We start from the raw sequence: 21,318 nt of genomic DNA on the forward strand, positions 1-21,318 counted from the left end.
CACGTTTTATTTTTATTTATTGCTTTTAATTACAGAAAAAAAACAGGAACAATTTGCATAAAATCCAAATTCCACTCTAGAAATATTTGACCTTTCTGGTGTGCAGATATCAAAGAGTACAGTAAACATTGATGAACAGTACAGCATTTTTCTAACCATTCAAAGGTCAATAAAATGAAACTTGGGTTTATTTGGTGTCCTCAGTATGTACACACATGAATCCCCTCTTCTTCATCCACATCTTCTCACTGCTTGTGATCCAGAGCAGTGGGATCGTCAAGCCTTGAATGAAAAGGAAGAACTTCAAAGGGAAACATGAATAAAGCCCATCTACAGTTTTGTTTTTGTGCATCTCTTCAGCAGTTTTACATGAAATATCTTGTCGTCGCCACCACTTGCTTCTCTTGTCACCCAATTTAAAACATCTGGGGGGGGGAGGATCCAAACATGTATGCATAGATCAACTAATGCACTGACAGCAGGCTGAGCAATGATGGAGGACAGACGCGGCACAAAAACAAGCACCATATCCACAAAGCTCTGAAAACAACCACTGAACAGCCTGAGTGCATCAAATGGCGACCAGAAACGTCAGCGTCTTCATTAATAAATAAAACAATCCTACATTTGTGTTAGCGACAAGTGTTCTCGAACTGATCTCATTTATTTTGTACTGACAACTTAATTGCTTAAATAAATGTTACATATGGAACCCAAAGAAGAGGTGGGAATTATGTTTTTGTCAAACTGCATTTAAAATTCTAATATTAAAATGTGTCAAAGCAAGCTCATCACCCGCTTTCAACTATAGCCAGCTAGCTGCTTGGAGCAAGAACAGCAATGGTGCTGAAGACATTCAACAGAAATGTGGGAACAGCCTCCTCTGATTATTTATAACCAAGTTTGTTTTACAAGGCAACTCGTGCTGCTCAGTTAAGCTGCCAAGCTTCTGAATGGCTGCTCAAAAGGCTTCAGACGTCACTGGTTAATAAGCTAATGTTAGCTAAACAGAAAACTAGATTATAACCTTATCCAAGTCGTTAGCGCTGCGAAGGAATATTACACTAGCAGCTAGATTCAGCATTAGTTACTCTAAGCTGTGCTGACTGACTAATGTGGGCAGCAGTTTGCTTGGAACAGTAAAGACTGATGTGAAAAGTGAAGCCAGTGCCTTAAACGTGCAGTATTATTCTCAGTGGCCATCAGGGGGCGACCACTATGGTTATCGAGTTGTGACGTGTCACCGACAGGTCATCAAGCCGTGTCACAGATTCTCCTCACCTGCCAGTTTGAGGCCCGGTAACAAACATCACTAACCAGTGGGTGATATCACAGTGGGTGGGCCCATTGTGTACACCGTCTATGCCACAGGGTTGTAGTGGCATAGTTGTAGTTATCAGCTAAAACATAAGGGAACAGCGACAGACAAACTCCATTATAAACTAAAAACAGATTAGAAAAATCTTAGATCCTCCTTAAAAACTTAACATTGGGTTATGAATTAAGCCACCTTTAATTACACTTATATTCTACATGATCAACAATTAATTGATGTACTCTCAACCACTTTGGGGCTCCATATTCACACCTTGCCTTCTTTAATCTGTGTCACAAAAACCTCAAGAGAATATTTATCGCTTTAAATCTTCTGTTCTGCTTTTCCACATCAAAATAACTCTAAAGTCCACCTTAAAATATTCAGAAATCAAAACTGTAGATCTTTTCAATTGATTCAGTTGAATCCAGAAAGTGTCAGGTGTCTGTGACAGCGTTGAGTTCAGCCTGTAACTGTCAGAGGCTGGACCCACCCAGTCTGCGCTCTACAAGTCAGTTTCCATGTTACAGCTTCTGCCCACAGCACGAGCGCTTCGTGGGAACGCTGTATGACACTTTGCCATTTAGTAGATCAAATTAAAGGCTAACTTTGGTTGAAAGAAGACGAGTTTTGCCTTTCAAACACTCCACTGATAATTGGTCTGGAGCTTCCCGGATCAATGACGATTCCAACAGGCCAAACTATCAAACTGGACCCACCTCAGACCAGTAGTTGCTGTAAATACACCGGCCCAGGTAACGCTGGAGGAGGGGCCCGAGGCAACACTTCTGCTGCTCGACCATGTTTGGGCAACACAGGGTAGCTAAAGTTGGCCAAACGTGAACATGGTTACAGCAGAGAAAAGGATGTTTCCCAACAATGCAAGTGGCCTAAACTTTAATACTAATTAATGCAAAATGTTGGAGGGGGCTTGGATATGAAGTAAACTGAACACGTTTGCCTTTCTGACACGACGAGCCAGCACGTCTCAGTTTGATGCACACTCCGAGCATGGACGCTAAAAGGAAACAGCTACTAAGGTTTAAGAGAAAAATAAATAAATCAGAGCAACATGTTGAGGACCAAACGTGCTGCCTGGAACAGAACTGGTCTGACTCATTACCTGGAATCTCAGTTTTATTTCTACAGTATGTCGCTTCAACTTTTTCCACTGTTAGCCATCAAAATTGGTTCTACACCTGAAACGACGTTTTACACAAAATGCTGATCAGTTGGCCAATTCATGCAGATTTCAAATGAACACCAATAAAATGTTTACGTGAACGTGTATCCGGTGCACAATGTTGTAGTGGCTCCTGCTTCTCTATAGTGCATCTGACCAAAAAAAAGAACTTTTAAAAAATGGAAAACAATAAGAAAATTAAATTACAAAGCAGCAGCAATTACCCTTCAACTAAAAACACACCAAGTGGCAAAAATGCGTGAGATCCGTCCACTCTGAATCAGCTTCCTCTTTAAACATACATTCAAAAACCTTACAGCAAAATTGAAAACAAAATCCATCTTTGATTCGTAGTCTTTGAAAACTGCTGTACAATAAAATCGTGAACAGTTAAGAAAAGGCATAAATACGCTCTTACAAAGAAGTGTTTAAGAAGCTCCCAGTCGAGACCGAAGGCTCCGCTTAATGTTAAAACTAAATATCCTCAAAATAGCTTTCACTTCTTAAGAATTAATAAGTTAATCATTTCCGACCCTCAGTGCAAAAATATCAAAAACCAACTGAAAGGGGGTGGGGCTTCGAGTCACATGGACAGTTTGCGTGTGCAATGAGTAATCCCCACGGGATGAAGGTTTCTTCCAGGCACGAGTACTCGGGCTTTGTCCACGGAGCCCTTGGCAGGTCGGTCCTGTTCAGAGGATGCGGTGGCGAACACAGAAGCTTGATCACGCTGCTCACAAACAGCTCCCAGGGAAGAGGCTGCCGCCATGGAAACGAGGTCGCAGGAACTTCCTCCATCCTCCTCGTGTTCTTCAGTCAGCGTTGTCAGGGCCGTCTGAGATGTGGGACGGTGCGTACTTTAACCGGAACCCACCTGTGACACACAAACGCACAAACATCAGCTCGCAGTGGTTCATCACAGCACGACTACATGACACCAACAGTGTTCAGTGATGCCGAGCGTGTTTGCTGAAGAACAAACAGAGAAAAGGAAAACGTTACTATTTCACGGCCCGCGCTTCAGGTTTGTGTTATGACTGTGGTTCGACAAACCCACACACACTTATTTTGTGCACTACATTACTCTACCTGTGAGGAAGGACAACTGCAACTGTAAAACCCATCACAGCCCTGAAGTGTGAGCTGGTAATACTGAAGATTATAGTAGTGCGATTTATACCAATACAGCGTGAATGTGCAACACACTACAGCAAGCTGTGCGGGCAGTATCGCCTGCATCACCTGCCAAGACTGCAGACGCACTAATGCAGAAGAACACAGCAGCGCTAATGGCCAAACAGGAGGATGGAAGCGTGTCACAGAAAACAAAGTTCAATGCTTTCACTCCACAACAGCATCACTGCAGCGCACGAGCATGTCAAACACCGGCACCCTGGAGCTGTAACTCTGAATGGGTCCATGTTGATCCCTTTCATTTATTTTGATGGTCCTGTCGAGTAACGGTAAAAATACATTTGATCATTTTTAAATTCATGCGTTTCCTGAGTCATTAATTTTCCGTGGGAAGACACAACGGGGCGATATTCATAAGTGGGCAGAGAACGCGAGGTTTACCCACAGGAAGTGGAGGTTAGTCGACTACCAAAATAATCTTTAGTTGCAGCCCTAGGTGCCATCAGCCTGTCCTAACCAAACTGTTTCTGTGGAAACGTCAAGCAAAAGTGCAGATAAACAAAAACCCTACACTGCCTCGTTTGTGTTCAAAGTACCTTCAGAAAACCTGACCTTTGATCTTGAGGTCAAGGTCACTGAGATTTGAACTTGGACCCACAGTATCAGTGAGAAATCCCACACCGCCTCATTCTCGTACACAAACTTTGGCCTTTTATGGCTGATAACTGTACTTGTTTGTATTCAGCTATTACTTTGATTTTAACGTAGGAGGTGACACTGCGGTGTTGCACACATGCTGCATCTCACTACAATAATGTGAGCGACGCAGATTCTTCTGCCATATCTGAAAGCGCATGTTGTGAACCATGCACAGCTGAGTAAAGACAGCTACAAATATACTTCATGTGGAGGATCAGCGCTGCCTTCTAGTCTTTGCTGAGTGTTGGGTGTCGCTGTTACCTTGTTGTGTGGAGTCAATGGAGGGCTGGTTGCATTCGTGAGCAAAGTGGCCGCTCACACCGCAGTTATAACAGGACACGTTCCCGTTCTTCTTATTGACGCCACCTCCCCCCAACAGAGAGGGAGGCAGCATCCCCAGGGGAGGGTACACATGCTGGTAGACATGGTGGCAGAACGAAGTGTTTGGAGCCATCGGCTGCTGGAGGCTGTAGCTGGCGGCTACCACTGCTGTAGCCTGCGTGGCCAGCATGTGCGATGGTACCTCTGCATGACTTTGGGTGTGAGTGTTAAGGTAAGGGGATGGATGTGCTGGAGCAGCACTGGGGAAGTAAGGGGGCATGGAGGTGGGTCCGTTGGCCTGGTGAGGAGGGTGAGCCTGGGTGAGGTAGCTGCTATTGCACAGGCTTGTGATCTGGAAGAGCGGTGGAGGAACACTGAACATCTGGTGCGCTGCTGCCATCTGGTGGCCAGGGAAGAATAAAGGCGTCTGACCCGAGGCGACGCTCACACTGCTGCTTCGGCTGCCGCAGTTATTGTGACAGCCACACGTCCCGCAGCCCATTGGCAGCTGCTGCGGTGCTGCTGGCTGCTGGAGAGTGAGAGGGCTACCAGGAGCGACCGGGGTGCTTCCAGTGGAAGCACTGCTGTTACTGTAGGATGTAGAGTCGCTGTGTGCCGTGCTGTGTGTAAGTGCTGGGCTAGAGCTCGGGGCAGGTCCAGGGGTGTGTGTGGGCACAGCTGGTGGAACAGCAGCTTGTACTTGTCCAGGGGCCACGGGTGCCCCCAGAGATGGCATTGGGACGGGGGGCAGGGCGTAGGGAGAAGGCAGGGCAGACGGTAAGCCTGGGCGCTTGCTTTGCGATGTCTCCACATGTGGTAGAGAAGAGGCCAGGCCCGGGCTGATGTTGGCTGGGTCTTGGCAGGTTAGTATTGGAGAAGACATGACGCTGACGGGTCTGATTGGACCCTGGTGTGAAACCTGCGGTGCAGCAGGTGAAGATCCACTCCCCGGCGCTCCGTCAGTGCCGCCCTGGCTGTGAGACAAAGCCGTTTTGAAGCCCTGGATCAAGGGCTGCATGGCAGAAGTTCCTGCAGGATGCAGTCCAGTAGGTGGAATCCCAAAGGTTTGGACAACATCCCTCTTCTCCGGGTCGTCCACAATTCCAGAGACGGCTGGAGGCAGTGTGGGCATCGGAATCATTAGCGGCCCTGGTGAGGGCTTTCCCTCTGGAACCATGCTCTGGCCAGGAAGTGAACCCAATGGGAGCCCAGCATCCGCAGCTCCGTTGGGGAGTATGTAGCTCACATTATGCATGAAGGAAATATGGGGGAAGTCTGCTCTCCCCTCCAGGCTGCTAAAGGAGGCCTCCGCCAGCACAGCAGAGTCAGTCTGGCCGGTGAAGAACATGTCAGAGCCTGGTCCTTTACAGAGCTCGTCACAGGGGCTATCTGTATCTGACAGAGGACAGCAATGTCATCGCTTATCTTTACAGTGGCTGTATTTAGAAAAAGGGCGTGTGTGATAGTTTTACCTTTGTTGTGTTCATCCTCACTTTCCAGGCTCTCTGGTCCTCGGTGCTGTGGGCTGGATGGGGAGCTGCAGCTTTCTGACGATGAACCGCCATCTGCAACAACAACGTGTGTCAAAGCCAACCAGCGCCCATCTACTGTGTATGCAACAGGAAACACAGCACGATTGTTAACGTGTCCTTTACGATACGACAAGATTACTGATGAGTTTATTAAACTGGTGACTGAGACTCTGCTTCAGCTGCAATTCATGAGGAACTCCAGCCTGTAAGAGACGGCGTTATTATTAGTCATTTACTGTCTACGAATACCGTACCATGCAAGCAGCCACTAGGGCCATGTCACATGATAATACAGAAAAATAACTAGGCAACATAAAGGTGTTACATCGCAGTATCATTGCTACAGCAATACCATGTGTTTACATTCCTGGTGCGCACAACAGCGAGACAAGCCTGCACATGCCAGAGAGGGACGGCCTCTGATACAGTGTTGCCAACTCATCAGTAAGGAAAACAGCTATTGGCTGTCCTAAAAGTCGCTAAATGAGGTCATCACCTAATTTGCATAACTGGTCATGCTTATGTTAAAAAAACCAAACCACCCTAAATGCATTTAGAATATATTTAGAACTACAAATGAAATTCTTTTAAAAATTATTGTTTTAATGTCACGATCCCACCTCCTTCATCCAGGCTTGGTACTGGCAAAAGTGACCTGAAACAGGCACTCTGGCAGAGTTACTGTGTGTGTTTACGTCGTTTTAAACCTTCTGATCCACAAAAAGTACTGACTGCGTTACAGTCAGTGCGGGAGCAGCGGCTTCGCTCCTGCGCGATTCATTTGCAGTTTGGGCGCGTAGGGGTCAGCATCTCCTGCTCCGACTGCAGCTGTGGGCGACTGCTACGTGAGAATGACCTGTGAGCGCTTTGGCACGGGCGGCACGCTGCTTGTTGAGAGGAACAGCGATGCGATACGTGCTTTCACGTCAAAAAGTGGTCATAAGTCTGACTAATAACACCAACAAAAGTCGCTTTTTAGAAAAGAAATAAGGTCGCTAAGTTGGCAACACTGCTCTGATGGACTTGGAGCTGCTTCAAAAGCATTCAACAAAGCACCGTCCTGTTGAAGTACACTGCCTCCTGCTACAGACGCTTACCTTTCCTCGGGGCTGCCACCAAACACCCGTTGGACACAAAGGACTTGCACTTCACCTTCTCCCTGAAAACAGGAGCACACGGGAGACCATGTCATGTTCATGTTAACACAGATGCAGCACACTCTACACTAACGCACAGACTGACAGAGCCAGAGTCTAATGACTGCTCAAACGTGTCACACAGGGTAAACGTGGAGCCTCTTAGCTCGTGAAGCAGACCTACCCTTCTGTGGGCAGCACTCTGCTCTTGGTTTTGGTGGCTGGGTGGCTTCTCTTGTCTGTGTCCTGGTGCTGTAAGAAAGCGAGGAGTCATTAACATGCAGCTCACAGCTCCCCTGGAATGACTCGATTTGCCATTAATCACTTTCAGCTGTTCAGCTAGCAGCGTATTAGGGGATCCCTACCAATTTACACAAATACTACACAGAGCTGGAGCATGAGTCAAAACAAGAAAGAAAGAAAAACGACCCTGTGTAACACCAGTTTACACTGAGAGAAGGATTCTGAGGAGTCAATCCCATCCAGGGCTCTGAAATAAACGGGTTATGAGTGAGATGAAGAATGTGCTTTGTCAGCAGACTGTCCTCCACCTCTCAGTGTTTGAGCGTGTTAGCGAGATAGCACAGAGCACTCCCCTTCACATGGCACGTCCAATCACAGACACAGGAGCAGCTGGGTTAATGCAATCATAGCGGCCTTCAAACCTCTGCAGCCCATAATGATTAACAGTGTTGGTGAAATGGTGCTCACTGTGCTCTGAGCTTTACTCACAGGACTGAACCGAGCTGCTTCTGACAGCGGCCGGTGCAGCGAGGAGCTTACCTGCTGCACAAACGGAGCAGATTGCAGCACAGCAAGCTACCATTTCTACAACACTCGTGCCAGTGTTAGCAATCATATGGCTGCTGTGTGTCTCAGTGGCACGCTGAAGTACTGCTGAGCACGAGTAAGAACTTCTTTAATCAAAACAGGTTTCTGTATACGCAAGACAAAGAGACTGGCAAATAACCCGACCTGCTCGGCTTCCTGGCTGCTTCGCGGTGCGCAGCTCTTCTTCCTCCTCTCTGCAGGCCCATTGAGCTCTGCGGCGTGTCCTCCCCTGCGAGGGTCCACCTGGGAGCCTTTGGCACCCGACAGACCGCTGAGAGGAACACGTGCTTTTGGTTAATACGTTTACGTGCAGCTTTTTTCTGCTTCACTAACAGTTTTTTCAATTCTGGAGACAAAAACAGCGGTGAAGCAGAGATCATACTCACAGCTGGCATGGACTCTTGGACCCGTGCTTCTTCTTGTGTCCCTGTAGATACGACTCTAGATTTCACAGGGTTTAAACAAGAAAAAGTCAATGATGGAGGCGCTCATCCAACTCATTGTTCATTACAATTCACACATTATTACCCATCAAATGACAAATGTGAGCACAACTAGGGTGAAGCACAGTGCACAGGTTTGATTACATTCTGACAAAGGAGAAGCGATTCATGTGTACTGTTAGCAGTGGCTGTAGGACCAAAGACTCAAATTTCATTTAATACATCATTTTTTTACAGCTGGAAAGAGATAGCCCATCTCTGTGTCTGTAAGGTAAATGGCTTTAAAACTAAAAGTCGTCCAGGATTAACAAGCTTTATATAAAGTATGAGCAGGACGAGGCCGTGCTGACTGCTGCCCGTGGCACATGATGGGGCAAATATAGCTGTGAAATATGAGGATTTGAAACAGACTCAGCTTTTCCGACTGACCTCCAAAAATAAACACTAGTAAGACTCGAGCAGCAGGCCTGGTTAGCTGGCCATGCCTTTGTTTTGTCAGTGCCCACAATCACTTCTCAATCAGCGATTTACACACTTCCATGCACTCCTCCCCTCATCATGCTGCACTGCCACCAGTATCATAGAAAAACAACCCGCTCCCCCCAAAAAAAGAAAAACCAGAAAAAAGCGCGGACCTGAAAGCTGCTTCTTCTCACCTTCCTCCTGACTGGAGGCATCGGAGCAGTCTCCCTGGTAGGCTGTGCCCAGCTGACAGTTGCCTGTTCAAAAAACCCCCAAAAACACAGAAAAGGTGAAAACTAAAGCACAAGTGATGAAAACCACTTTGTTCCATATGTCTGATCACTCAAGACCAAAAACTGCACATCTGTAGCATTTTATTACTTTCATTACATAAATAGAGAAAACGAACTAAACAGGAAGCCAGAGAGGTTCAAAATGTAAAATCAATAAATACAACATTACACAAAACAGTTCTTGTTGCTTTCTCCGGCTATTGTAAGGCTCCATACATGAACCTGAACTGTGACTGCGCTCCCTCACAAAGGACCAGAGGACATTATGCTGGTGGTTTCAGTGAGAGGAGGTGAGACCACCGACTCTTCTGCAGGATGATGCTGCAGCTTTCATTAACAGCTGACCTTTCAGACAATTGCATGATCTAACATGAATATGAGCATCTTGGCCTTATACTCACATCTGCTACAAGTAGGTTTAGCAGTGTAACTGGAATCACAGTTGAAGAAGCTGCAGACCTTCCTGGCCTGCCTGAACAGCGGAGGTGCAGACAGGAACCTCTCTCTACAGGTGAGAGCAGAGAGACGGCATGAGTGAAACTGTTCATGAACAAACAAAAACCCTAAACTTAGACTTCAGAATGACACCATTACTCTGAACACAAACTCCTCCTCTGAGAACGTGTTTGGCACGATTATTCATAGAAATAGTCACTAGGACATAAAAACTGCACGCACAGGGTGGAGCTGACAATATTTCCGTTACATTACACGATCATAAAGGCTTGAAGAATTCACAAAAATATCCATGGACTTTCTTCTGCTTATCAATTTCAGATTTGCGGGAGTGCATGGAGAGGCTGGGTACAGTCTGTACCAGGGTTAACACAGTCACACTAATCACTGGGTGCCCCCGTTCTCGTAATGACTGTACCAACCCCCCAGTCCATAAACATTGAACCTGTCGTGCACTGTGCAAGTTTTAATGGCCCATAACTGCAGCCAACAGTGAAGCAAAAAGCTTTGCTCCAGCACTAGTTAAGCCTCGCCTTATACAAGATGAGACACAAGACAAAAGTCTGACAGTGGGCCGGACTTTGGATGCAAACAAAAACAGTCCAAGCAGATAGGTTTCAGTTTCCCCACTCGCTCCACAGTCTCACTTCACACTAAATGAAACTGGTGGAGAGGCCACACCCACTGTGTGGGTGTGTTTTATCAGGAATGAAAGGGAAAACAACAACAAAAACCTCTCTGGGTTGACTATCCCTTCAACCAAGAATGAAAACCAGCCCTGTTTAGCACGCCTGACATGTATTACAGGGACCCTTACAAAGCTTTGCAGATAATGGTCAGACCCATTTGACAGAATTATCATGTTCAGCTGTGCTTTCTAGGTCAAGGGCCCCCGCTCCTTTCCCCACCCTCCAGTACTGGCATGATGGGGGTGACGGGGGTCCAAACACAGCCCCAAGTCATGTTTTACAGTTTGTCCTGCTGGTTTGTAGCAGCAGCAACAATAACTGACACACAGCACACTGACGGAAACGAAGGTACTTAAAATTCCCACGGAGCTGCTTGTTCACAGCTATTTTAAGCTCAAGCTTTCAAAATAATACAGCGATGCTTAGCTAATTGTTTTGGTTTACATTTTAAACTGGCTGTATTGATATATAAAGAAAAGACAGACGATGCTGTTCGATTTGCAAAATAGTGTCAAACAGGAGGATTACAGTCTGACACTAACATGCCCTTTGTTTCTCAGTCTGCCCTCCTCATCACATTGTGACTACATCTTAATCTCTGGTGACATTTTCCCTCCACACATGCACACACACACCTGAGATAAATAACCGCAGGACACTGAGAATCTCATCCAGCGTTCCTTCACTGACCTGGGGTCATTCCATTCAAGTCTACTGAGCGCCTCAAAATGCCACAAAGCTTCTTGCTTGTTTTCGAAGTAAGCTGCGGCACAGTGAGGAGTAGGAATGCATGTCAGATTTTTTACACACAGGAAATGATGCTGAACAACGTCTTTGGGTAAAGCAAGACAGATGGTGACCTCTTATCCTTGGAGAACTCAGAATAACAGAACAAAATGACCACAGTCGCGACTGCGGCAAGTCCTCGGTCAAAGCTGCAGTCCACAGTGTTTCCACGTGATCAGATATGCGAATGTCAGAAAACGCCAAACAAGATGGAGCCGAAACATTTGAACACAAGCTAGCCACAAAAATGCTCAACAAAAATAGATATTCCTCATCAGAAACTGGCTCATCTAGCCAGAGGTCAAAAGGAGAATTTGTCCCGCAGCTTTTTAAGATTTCAGGTGAACAAGTGGGCTAGATGTAAATTACCTGAGGTTCTTCTCCACCTCCCTGCTCTCATACTGGCCCCCCTGGTTCAAAAGACTCAAGATGCTCTTCTCAAAGGACTCCGTACACTGATCCTTCGGAAGCTGCAGAGAAAAAGAGGGAAGGTGAACAACAGGAGGGATGCACTGAAGCATTGCCTGCACATACAAGTTTTCATTATGTGTCTTCAAGACCTCGACTTCCTTTTTGTGCTAAATAACCAGCTTTGGGTTCAATGGCGTGGACTGAAGCTGTATTACCATAATGTATATACGATGGTACATCCCGATCACCTGTGCACAGATTAGTTTCGTACAGGACGACGAATAAACTTTAGTGAAACCTCCCACTGTGAAAATGCTTCTTTTTTAAAAACTGGCCAAACATTTGAAATTGGCATCTGGACTCATACAGCTGTTACTGATGGAGGTAAGACCAATCAGAAAGTGGTTCGATTGCCAATGACAACTACTCCACAGTATCCTCAGCAAGGTTCCCCGGATACAACCGTCAGAGCTGGTGTGCAGATGTTACACAAGAAAAACATTTGTGTAAATGCTTGAAGTACAAACTGCTGAGAGTGCTCAGTGTAGAAATAATCAGTAATTACCAGTGTATCAGTCCTATTTACTAATGACACTGCTGTCACTTTGTTCTGCTGATGTGTCTGCTGAAGTTCTGACAGTGAGCCATTTAACTGTGCTGATTAAATGTTACCTACAGCTTCGTCCATTTGCCACAACGTCTTTGCATCGTTTACAACAAAACAGACCTAGAGACACACTCAGACTGAAACCTCTGTACAATCAGAAAACCGTCTTAATTATATATCTTTAAAACAAATAACAGTTCAACAAATAAAGGAATATAACAACACTCAAAGTTCTTTACATATACTTCTGCAGCTCTTCTGCTTTAATATTACTGCTGTGATTACCTTCAGGAGGAAGTTCTCCAGCTCAAAATGGGTTTTGGTCACTTTGCTGAAAGAGGAGTCGGACCACTTCACCTGAAACAGCAGCAGGACACTCCATCACTGCAAAGCCACAAGTGCCAAAAACACCACACAGAAGGACTGCACTAGAAGTTTACCGCACAGTAACGGCGTGAAGACACCCAAGCAGGGCAACGATACTGAATAAAAAGCAACCTGTGAGCATAAGTGGAAAAAACAAACAAACCATTCAAATAATACAAGAAAAAACAAAACTTGTGTTAAAAGGAAGATTGGCTTACTCTCCTGCTAAGAAATCGAGGTGTGACATCTTTTCTAATCTCAGGAGTTGCTCATGTCAAAAAGATAGAATAGAATTCAAAGTTAAAGTTCTGTTTATGAGTGAGTGCACTACAAAGATACGTCAGAGTGTCTGTGTCTTATGCATCAGCAGCTCCTTCCAGTCCAAACAGAGCTGCTGGCTTTACTGTCAAAGCTTAGAAAAGCCAACAGGACAGTTGGGCTCTTCTCCAATGGTTTAATGATTTCTCTGCACACAAGCAACAATCAGGTTACTTTGTTCTATAAAGATCTAAACAGACTTCTCAAGGGATAAAGTCACCAGCTGTGACACTGACACGCACCACTGAAAACGGGATTTTTCTGAGCGCAACGGCCAAGTAGGTCAAACAAAGTAAAGAAAATACAGGAAACTATCTGGGCGTTATAATAGGCACATAACTGTGTGTGTGACAATAGGGGCACGTGTAAAAGCTGCATTTTTCTTGCATGATCAAGTTCACAGCTGCAGGTGTTGGTGGCAGAGCAGAAAGCAAGTTTCTGTACGTGGTACTGAGCAGGTATACGAACAAAAAAGGAACAGACAACGTTTCTACAAGAAGGAGGAGCCTTAACTTTCTGTCACTATCACATGTGGTGAATATAAGGGCAAACAAACTTGTTCAGACCCGCCTGAGAAGCAGCAAGTTAGCAAAACAACCAGTGACCCTTTGCCTGTATACACGTGTATTTGGAAAAGCCAACGACAGGAAAAAGACAATTTATTGCAATAACAGACTTCTTATTTTGAACTGTCAATCATGCAAAGCTACTCAAAGGTTAACAGTAAAAATTCAGATTTGTAACTTAACATCACAGCTCATCTTTGACTTGACCTGATCTGAAGCAGTGCCCGAGAGTGCGTGTGCGGTTACCTACCTCAAAATTGTATTCCTTGTCCGTTCTCTTCCGACAGATGCCCCTAAGCACAATTCCCTCGATATGCACAGCTGCACAAACACAGAGGACACACTAATGATATCGTTTTTCCATAAAAACAGCAACATAGCTAATACCGTCTTCAGACACAGTAGTACAGGTCTACTGAAAGCCTGTTGAATTATTTAAGCCCATACAATATCAGGGTCACTTCAGCACCTGCCATGAATAAATCAGCAAGTAGAGAAAAATGTGCATTGGCTTCTCTGCGGCTGTACAAAGTGCCAACATAACAAAAACCATTAGTGCCTTAGAAATGATTACAGCAAAGAAAAAGAGCTACTCGTGAAACTGACTCAGGGCACATATCAAAGCTGCCACGATCTCAGTTGCACCTGCAGCACATAATTGCCATCGTGTTCAGTATGTGCACCCTTTCTATTCACCTTCTCTCTGTGTTGCCCTGCGGCTGGACCGTCGGCTCTGGCAAGGTGGATGGGAGGCTGGACACTCTCCTAGCCCAAGCCCTTGAGAGGCCAGGTAATCTCCCTTCTGGCCCATCAGCTCCTGGAAAACAAACACTCAAAGTTGGAAACATAATAATTCACTGCACGCTGAGCTCTACTTAGAAAGTACTGCATTTCACAAGTGTCACAGTTACCTATGACATTTCAATTTAAACAACTGTGGGTGCAAATTACTAAGGCAAATTTCGATCAACACCACCAGTGGTTTGTTTTACTTTTCCCACAATACACAGCTGGAGATCAATGAAGGGAATTGGAATACTATCCCAGGATCTCTGATGGACCGATCCCATATTACGTATCGGTATCGGTCCGATACTGACGTAAATTACTGGATCGGATATCGGAGAGAAATAAAAAATGTAATCCGATCCATTAAATATCAAAAAAGCACCTCACAAAACTTGCGACACGGCGTAACTCGGCTCATAACCGTAGCACGTCGGAGCAGTGTGCTCAGTGATAGAGCGGCTGTGTGTATTTGTAGCCTCACTACCAAACCAGCATTTCATCTCTGAAGTGATCCCAGAGAGAAGTAAAGCAAGTGTGTAAGTTCATCTCTGAATGTTTGTAAAGCTTAACAAGCGATATATGGAGCGACTGCCTCTCTCTCTCTCTCTCTCTGCTGCTGCTACTTCAATCGTGAAACTGATCAACGATCAGCTGATCGGCTTTTCTGTCGTGAGTCCGTCTCTCTTTGTTTTTGGCCCACTTTGCACCAGAAAGAGGAAACCAGCGGCTGAACAACAGCAGCACGTTTAAGCTTGATCAGCTGTTGTTAGAATTTATTTAATATTACTTTCTACTCCAGGATCTTTTTCTACAGCTGACGGCTGTAACTGTGCAGGGGCGGATCTAGCAAAGTTTAGCCAGGGGGGCCGATAGGGCATGAACAGGGAAAAGGGGGCACAAAGACATACTTTTCTTTCTTATTCTCATTTAAAATGTCGAGCTTTTAATAAATAATTATCTGACACCCAAAGTTTTAATCTGATGTTAAATATATAGAAGTCCATTACTGCATATAGTAACTGTTAAGTCTAATATACTAGTAAGCTATACTACTTTTTCCTTTGGGAAGATACCATCTGTGCAGTCTGCAGTTCTGTAGAAGAAAGATGTTGAATCTATTTTATTATTCTTGAAAAATAATTGATTTCTGTGCATTTTTTCTTTTTTCCACACTGCATCATATTAAAGTTGATTACATCGATTAAGCATCATGAGGTGGAGGGTGGGGGGGAGCTGCTTACTCTTTAAAATACCAGAGTAGGGAGGATGGAGCAGGTTTAAGTTTATTAGATTGATCAGTTTTGCTGAACTATGAAATATTTTGGGTGCAGTGTGTTTTTTTACATACAGATATAACAGAATAGCCTTACTGGGTTTTTTTTTTTTAACGTCAGTATGAACTTATACAAAAAGCAGCAAGATATTTAAAAAATCAGTTTTATTGATTAAAAAATTCACTATATTGGATTCATATCGGTATCGGCAGATATCCAAATTTATGGTATCGGACATAAAAAAGTGGCATCGTGCCATCTCTAATCTCTGAGTACATTTTTCAGCTTTTTCTACGGAGTGTAAGACTAATTGCAGTGACTTTATAATTCACTTCTGACACAAAATGAAATCAACGGCCCAAAGCAAATATTAGTCTGTGATAAATTACAAGCCAACAGGAAACATGAACCCACAGAAATGCTGAGCAAAGAAAGGGAAAAGAGCACATATGCATACATAATACAAATAGTACAGAACAGAGCCAAGCTACAGCATCCGTCTGTGGGTACAAGAAGGCCAAGCAAAGCACAACATTGTGTCAGTCACAAGGGATGAAACAGATTATGTATGCATAACAAAACCCCAGAACCCTCCATTTGTTTCAAACCCTTCACTTTCTCTGTGTGTTTGCCCACATTTGACAGTGGCACAGTCCAGAGACTATTCTTTAAAAAGGGCACGAGTGATTTTATTAAGAGCAGTGCATCTTCATCAGGCAGGGTTCTGGCTCACAATGACTTCATCCCGGGACTCGTGGAGCAGAAAGCCTTCGAGTCAGAGATACAGACACGTATGCTGCTACTAGCATAATGTGACTGGGCTGGAAACTAAGTCTCATGACCAAACAACTCACACTTTGTTCTATTAAGTATCTTACATGGGGAATAGCGACTGCTATTTCCTGCTACATATCCCCCACGTGTTAGGCAGCAACATGCAAACTCAGATCCCTTAGAGTGGCTGAGACTCTAAAACGAGTGAGGGGTTTCTCATGAGGCAGAGGGAAGGTCTCACCCTTGAGTGGCTACAGAAGAGCTTTGCATTCCTCACATGACTTCAGGATAGTTAACTGAGGTTTTGTTGATTCCTAAAATAAAGCTGAAACAATAGTTTAATAGATAAAACTATTAAACCGTTTTCTCAATACAGCCGATGTTATTATGCCCTCCTGTACGCTTCAACAGAGCCTGTGGTTTGAACTTTATCCACTTATAACACAAACCTGTGGAACCAGGTTTAATGACTGAAATCAACAGTTTGTACCTAATTGGAATCAAATGAACTAACAACTGCTGTTTGAAGACAAGAGGGACCACCATGTTTACACAGAGCTACAGGACGCTCACATCAAGAAACAGCTAAATACTACAGAAATGATATTAATATTTCAGTTTCAGTCATTGGGGAGCAAAGTGAAGCCTGTTAAACAAAGCAGGCTTACTGAGTTGCTTGGATCCTCTTATAGAACAGAGAAATCACTGAAGTCTTAAACACAGACTGGTGAGGAAAGGTAAGAAAATTCAGAGTGGATGTCACAGTAAACCTGCTTATAAAAAAAGAATATTCAGGTAGACAAAATGTCCTGGCTTTGTATGCAACTTTGTGATGCATTTCTATGGTATATCTTTGAATTATATTAACAAATCTGGAAGCAGATTAGACGAAACAAAAAGCAGCCAGTTTAAAGGATTCAGTCATAAATGGTGTTGATAACAGCCCAAGGAGGTATGCTAAAAAAGCTATACATTGATAACTCAATATACTTATTAATGTCACGAAGGAATCACTTAACTTGGCTGGGTTATAATGACACCTTATCCACTTTATAGGAGGTTGTGTTCAGGGGTGAGATTTAAAAATCCAATGAAGAGAAAAAACAACAACACTTTTTGCAATTTTTGTTGCCAATAGATGGAGGAAAAACAGATCAAAGGAGCAGGGGTCACACTGCATCTCTGCTGCTCCCACTGATATGTCAGTGATATTGTATACAGTGTCATCAGGTCCCCCAGCAATAATGTGTCAAAAATGTCGTGCTGCTTGCAGGTACATTAACATTACATTGGCAGTGCCAGCAGTGGGAACCTTCTTTCCTTTAGGATTAACATCCACACTGCTCCATGTGCAATGCTTTGGACAAGTGGTTTTACGTGACCTTCCACAGGCATTAGCAGAGAACTACTGAGCAGATAGACCCTCAAATCAGACATGGGGTTTTAGCTTTGTTGAGCACTCCAAGCCCTTTTCACCAGAAAAAGTAACCAAAGATGAAAGCTGAAAAATTTAAAAATGATTTTAAAAAAATACTTCAATGCAGTTTAAGCCTGACATGAGATTTGAACCACACTTCCCCAAGTGAAAGCTTTCTGCATCTTTCTTTTAACGTGCAATTCTTACAGTTAACACTACTCATCTTATCTGGCTGATAAGATTATGAGATACACTTGCAGGGAGTCCATTTCCAACTCGTGCTTTATTTTGTTTGTATATATATTCTAAAGCGTTTTAAAATAAGACACCAAAACATGTTACCAATCCCACCTTTCATAGAAAATCAAGACCACACCAGCTAAAAGGAGTTTTTTGATGGATGGATATTCAGCTGTGTGGCTGGGTGATTGTTGGGAGATCGGCTCTTTATCAAACACCTGCTACAGCACAGAGGCGCTTGGAAAGCGCTCTGTTTGAGAATTAGTGCTGTCAGAGGAGCGCTTGGCATTGCATCTGAATATAGCTTTAATAAGGGCACCACTTACCCTCCAATAAGCTTGTTATCGACTTACACTGTAAATGGCGGTTAGACAGATGATGGTAACCCATACAGTTAAACAGCAGGCTACAAAACAGCTCCGAGCGTGCGACAGCGTGTAACAGCTGCCCAAACTGTAGCTAGCAGCAGGGTAACCGGCTGGCTTTCATGTTAGTAATAGCATAGTATAATGGCAGCTAATGCTAGCAGAATAATGTTTGCTCTGAGCCTACTCTACCAGTATGTGACATCATTTTCATGTTACGTAGTTTGAAATACATGTATCTAACGTTTTTCCCCACTTTAACCAATTCTGCTGAAGAACACATTTTAAAGTTGGGCGAGTTTAACAAGCTAGCTTAGGATTTAGATGGGCTAAAGTTGGTTTGTTGCTCATTACCGTTGCTTGGACGTTTGATCTACGCTGGCGTTGACGCTTTCCCTCCTCCATAGCAAGCTCTATTTTGTCGAGCAGTTCCCGAACAACTTGGCGTTGGTGGAAGTGGAAGGCTGGGTGCAGGGACGCCATAGTAAAAAGCAGCGCAATCTGCTCCAGAGGTCCTCCGGCTGTGTCGTTTGCAGAGAAGCCGCAGTCTTCTTCTGAATCTCCGTACATACTGTCGGCCTGACACGGCGAGTGAACGTGAGAGTCCCTAAATGGAGGGAGGGGGCAGTCGTAATTTCTGCAGAACAAGGCCGGGTTGACATGGCTGAGTATCCGAAAGAGTATTCCAGCACATTCCCTGCTGTCAGACCCGAGGAGGGACAGGCAGACTAGGAGTTTAGACCTGATCACTGGGTCAACCACGTCCGTTAACACTCCCAAATCGCTCGGACTATTTGCTCGAAACTCAAAGTCCCGTAAAACATGGTAATCTTTTCTAGCGAGATCCTCCAAGTAAGATCCTAAAAAACGGAGCTCCAGGGGTTGGCACATATGCAACAGCCCGCACATGAACTCGATACGCTTAGCAGGGTTTAGGTGCAGGCCGAACCACTCAAAGACGCTCTCCTTGTCCAGTTGTGCTGGATGCACCGGAGGTCTGGGCGAGTCCCCCAGCTTGTCATACGCCACGGAGGGAGATGCCGCCCCGAGAACATGTTGGTGCTTCGGCCGATCCAATGAATCGTTCTTAGCCGTTTGGTTACCTCCTTCCTCGCCCGTTTTCGTCGGTAGCTTCATTTTCAGCATTATCAGTGCTACGAGAGAGCCTTCAAAGTGTAGACGACGGACCAATATACATTACTGACAACCTCACACTGCCTCGTAATACTGAGCGAGAACCGAATATCCGTCGTTTTACCGTGTTATTACTGTTAGCTAAGCATCTGACGCGGCGCCACTACAGAAGCCCTTTTCACGAAGTTACAATCTTCTTCTACTCTGCATTAACGGCAGTGTGGCAACTACTGTTAGCTCATTGCTGCCACCGCGCGACTGGTGTTGGAGTTACAGTGGCACAATGAAATACTGTACTTGAAAAACTCAAACGTAAAATCAAATTACAGGCCTGTAATTTTACTGTAATAGGCATACTCTAATGCAAAACAGCGTATTCTGCTACTTAATTTGTTCAGTGAGATTTAGTGTAGTGCATGAAACACTAAACTAAATCGAGGGCCAGAAAAAGATGCTTCGTGGGCACAGCCGACATACCCATCACCCATTTTTAAAGTGATCTTCAGCAATAGTTCTCCACTATAGGTCACTGCATGGGCTCAGGAAAACTTCCAGAAATCACTGTCTGTGAACAGTTTGCTGTGCCATCCTCAAATCCATGGTTAAAGCTTTATGATGCACAAAAGAAGCCACACATATGAACATGAAACGCCACTATCTTCTCTGGGTCAAACAAGAACTGAAGCAAAGAGAGAAACTGCTCTGTGGTGAAACGAACCTACATTAGAAATTCTTTTTGTAAAACATGGAGGCTGATGATTCGTTTCTAAATTCCACTTACTGATGAAACTTTATTGAACTTTATTGAAGTGCTGAAAACAAGACTTCATTAAAACACTTCTATTTAAAATATAGGATCACCTCACATTTAAAATTGATCAGCAACCCAAAGGATAAGTATTTATTTTAATTAATCTGTATCTGTCCAAATGTGTTCCAATCCCTATTTTAGGGGCAAAATATGCTAAAAGGTTAATATCTCCTGGACAGTTTTTCCAGTTTAAAGCGAAGATCACGAGCCATCAGTACTGTTCATTGAGGCAAGACCGCCCTCTGGAGGAAACATCTGGAAATTACAAGAGTGGCAGTAACTACCAGCAGCACCTCCCATACAAAAGTGTGACAGCGGTATCCATGTAACTAATGCTGTATGTTGAATCTTGAACTTCAAGCTCATTAATAATGTGTTCGGTATATATATTAACATATTATTTTTTCACTGCTGTGCTCATATGAATACACATAAATAAAGAAAACAAACAAATTATACTACAAAAAATTATGTCAACTACTATAAACAGCCTCCACTTTGCACTTTTCACAATTTTATTGTGAATTTTCAATTAAATCGATTTTCTTTTAGTAATAATGGGCTGAGATTACAGAGAGACAACACATTAGTTTCTCTCAGAAACATGTTAAACATAATTCTACTTTTTTATTGAGCAAAGGTAACCTCAACCTTCCCCGCTCTGCTGTTTGCTGTTACACACAGTTGAGTCTTTTGCTTCAGCTTAATTTTTAAGTACAGTATATGGTTTGATAACACATGTATCCAAATGTTATTGTAGAAAATGATGCTAAAATCCAAGTTTTCCCATGGGTTGGTCTGTGAGGAGCAGACGGAGTGTAACGTGTCATTTCCGTTTGTCAGTGATCGCGACTTTATCGCAGTGATTCAGCTTTTTCATCTCTCGCTGCAGAGCTTCTGTAACCCTTTAATTGAACTCATCTCCTGTACAGCTGCAGAAAACAGCGTGCTGTGAAACCACAGTGC

At 44.1% G+C, this 21,318-nt stretch overlaps 1 protein-coding gene across 3 annotated transcripts; it reads right to left on the reverse strand.

The window, feature by feature from the left end:
* Nucleotides 1–4: 4 nt before the first annotated feature.
* Nucleotides 5–19,733, reverse strand: zcchc2 (zinc finger, CCHC domain containing 2). 3 transcript variants are annotated; one of them, XM_085286183.1, is made up of 14 exons: nt 18,762–19,733; nt 14,245–14,365; nt 13,799–13,869; nt 12,584–12,655; nt 11,650–11,750; nt 9,751–9,854; nt 9,251–9,313; nt 8,538–8,592; nt 8,296–8,422; nt 7,505–7,572; nt 7,282–7,343; nt 6,125–6,217; nt 4,593–6,047; nt 5–3,372 (listed from the first exon to the last, which is right to left on the reverse strand). In XM_085286183.1, exons 1-14 carry the CDS (start codon nt 19,551–19,553, stop codon nt 3,311–3,313), a joined length of 3,246 nt encoding a protein of 1,081 aa, XP_085142309.1. In that variant the 5' UTR covers nt 19,554–19,733; the 3' UTR covers nt 5–3,310. The 3 variants fall into 3 exon arrangements, with proteins under 3 accessions (XP_085142309.1, XP_085142308.1, XP_085142307.1); XM_085286182.1 differs by having other exon boundaries at nt 4,593–6,041; nt 9,230–9,313; XM_085286181.1 differs by having other exon boundaries at nt 9,230–9,313.
* Nucleotides 19,734–21,318: the final 1,585 nt, after the last annotated feature.

This window comes from Mchenga conophoros, linkage group LG9, assembly GCF_057382185.1.
Source record: "Mchenga conophoros isolate Kocher_MC1m ecotype Shallow Benthic linkage group LG9, M_conophoros_male_GT1.1, whole genome shotgun sequence".
Classification (NCBI taxonomy): domain Eukaryota; kingdom Metazoa; phylum Chordata; class Actinopteri; order Cichliformes; family Cichlidae; genus Mchenga; species Mchenga conophoros.

Coding starts and splice junctions, on each gene's coding strand:
- zcchc2 (XM_085286181.1), bottom strand. CDS start 19,553: ATGCTGAAAATGAAGCTACCGACGAAAACGGGCGAGGAAGGAGGTAAC. Junction 8,593..9,229: donor TGAGAAGAAGCAGCTTTCAG/GTCCGCGCTTTT, acceptor TGTGAAATCTAG/AGTCGTATCTACAGGGACAC. Junction 7,344..7,504: donor AGAGTGCTGCCCACAGAAGG/GTAGGTCTGCTT, acceptor TCCTGTTTTCAG/GGAGAAGGTGAAGTGCAAGT.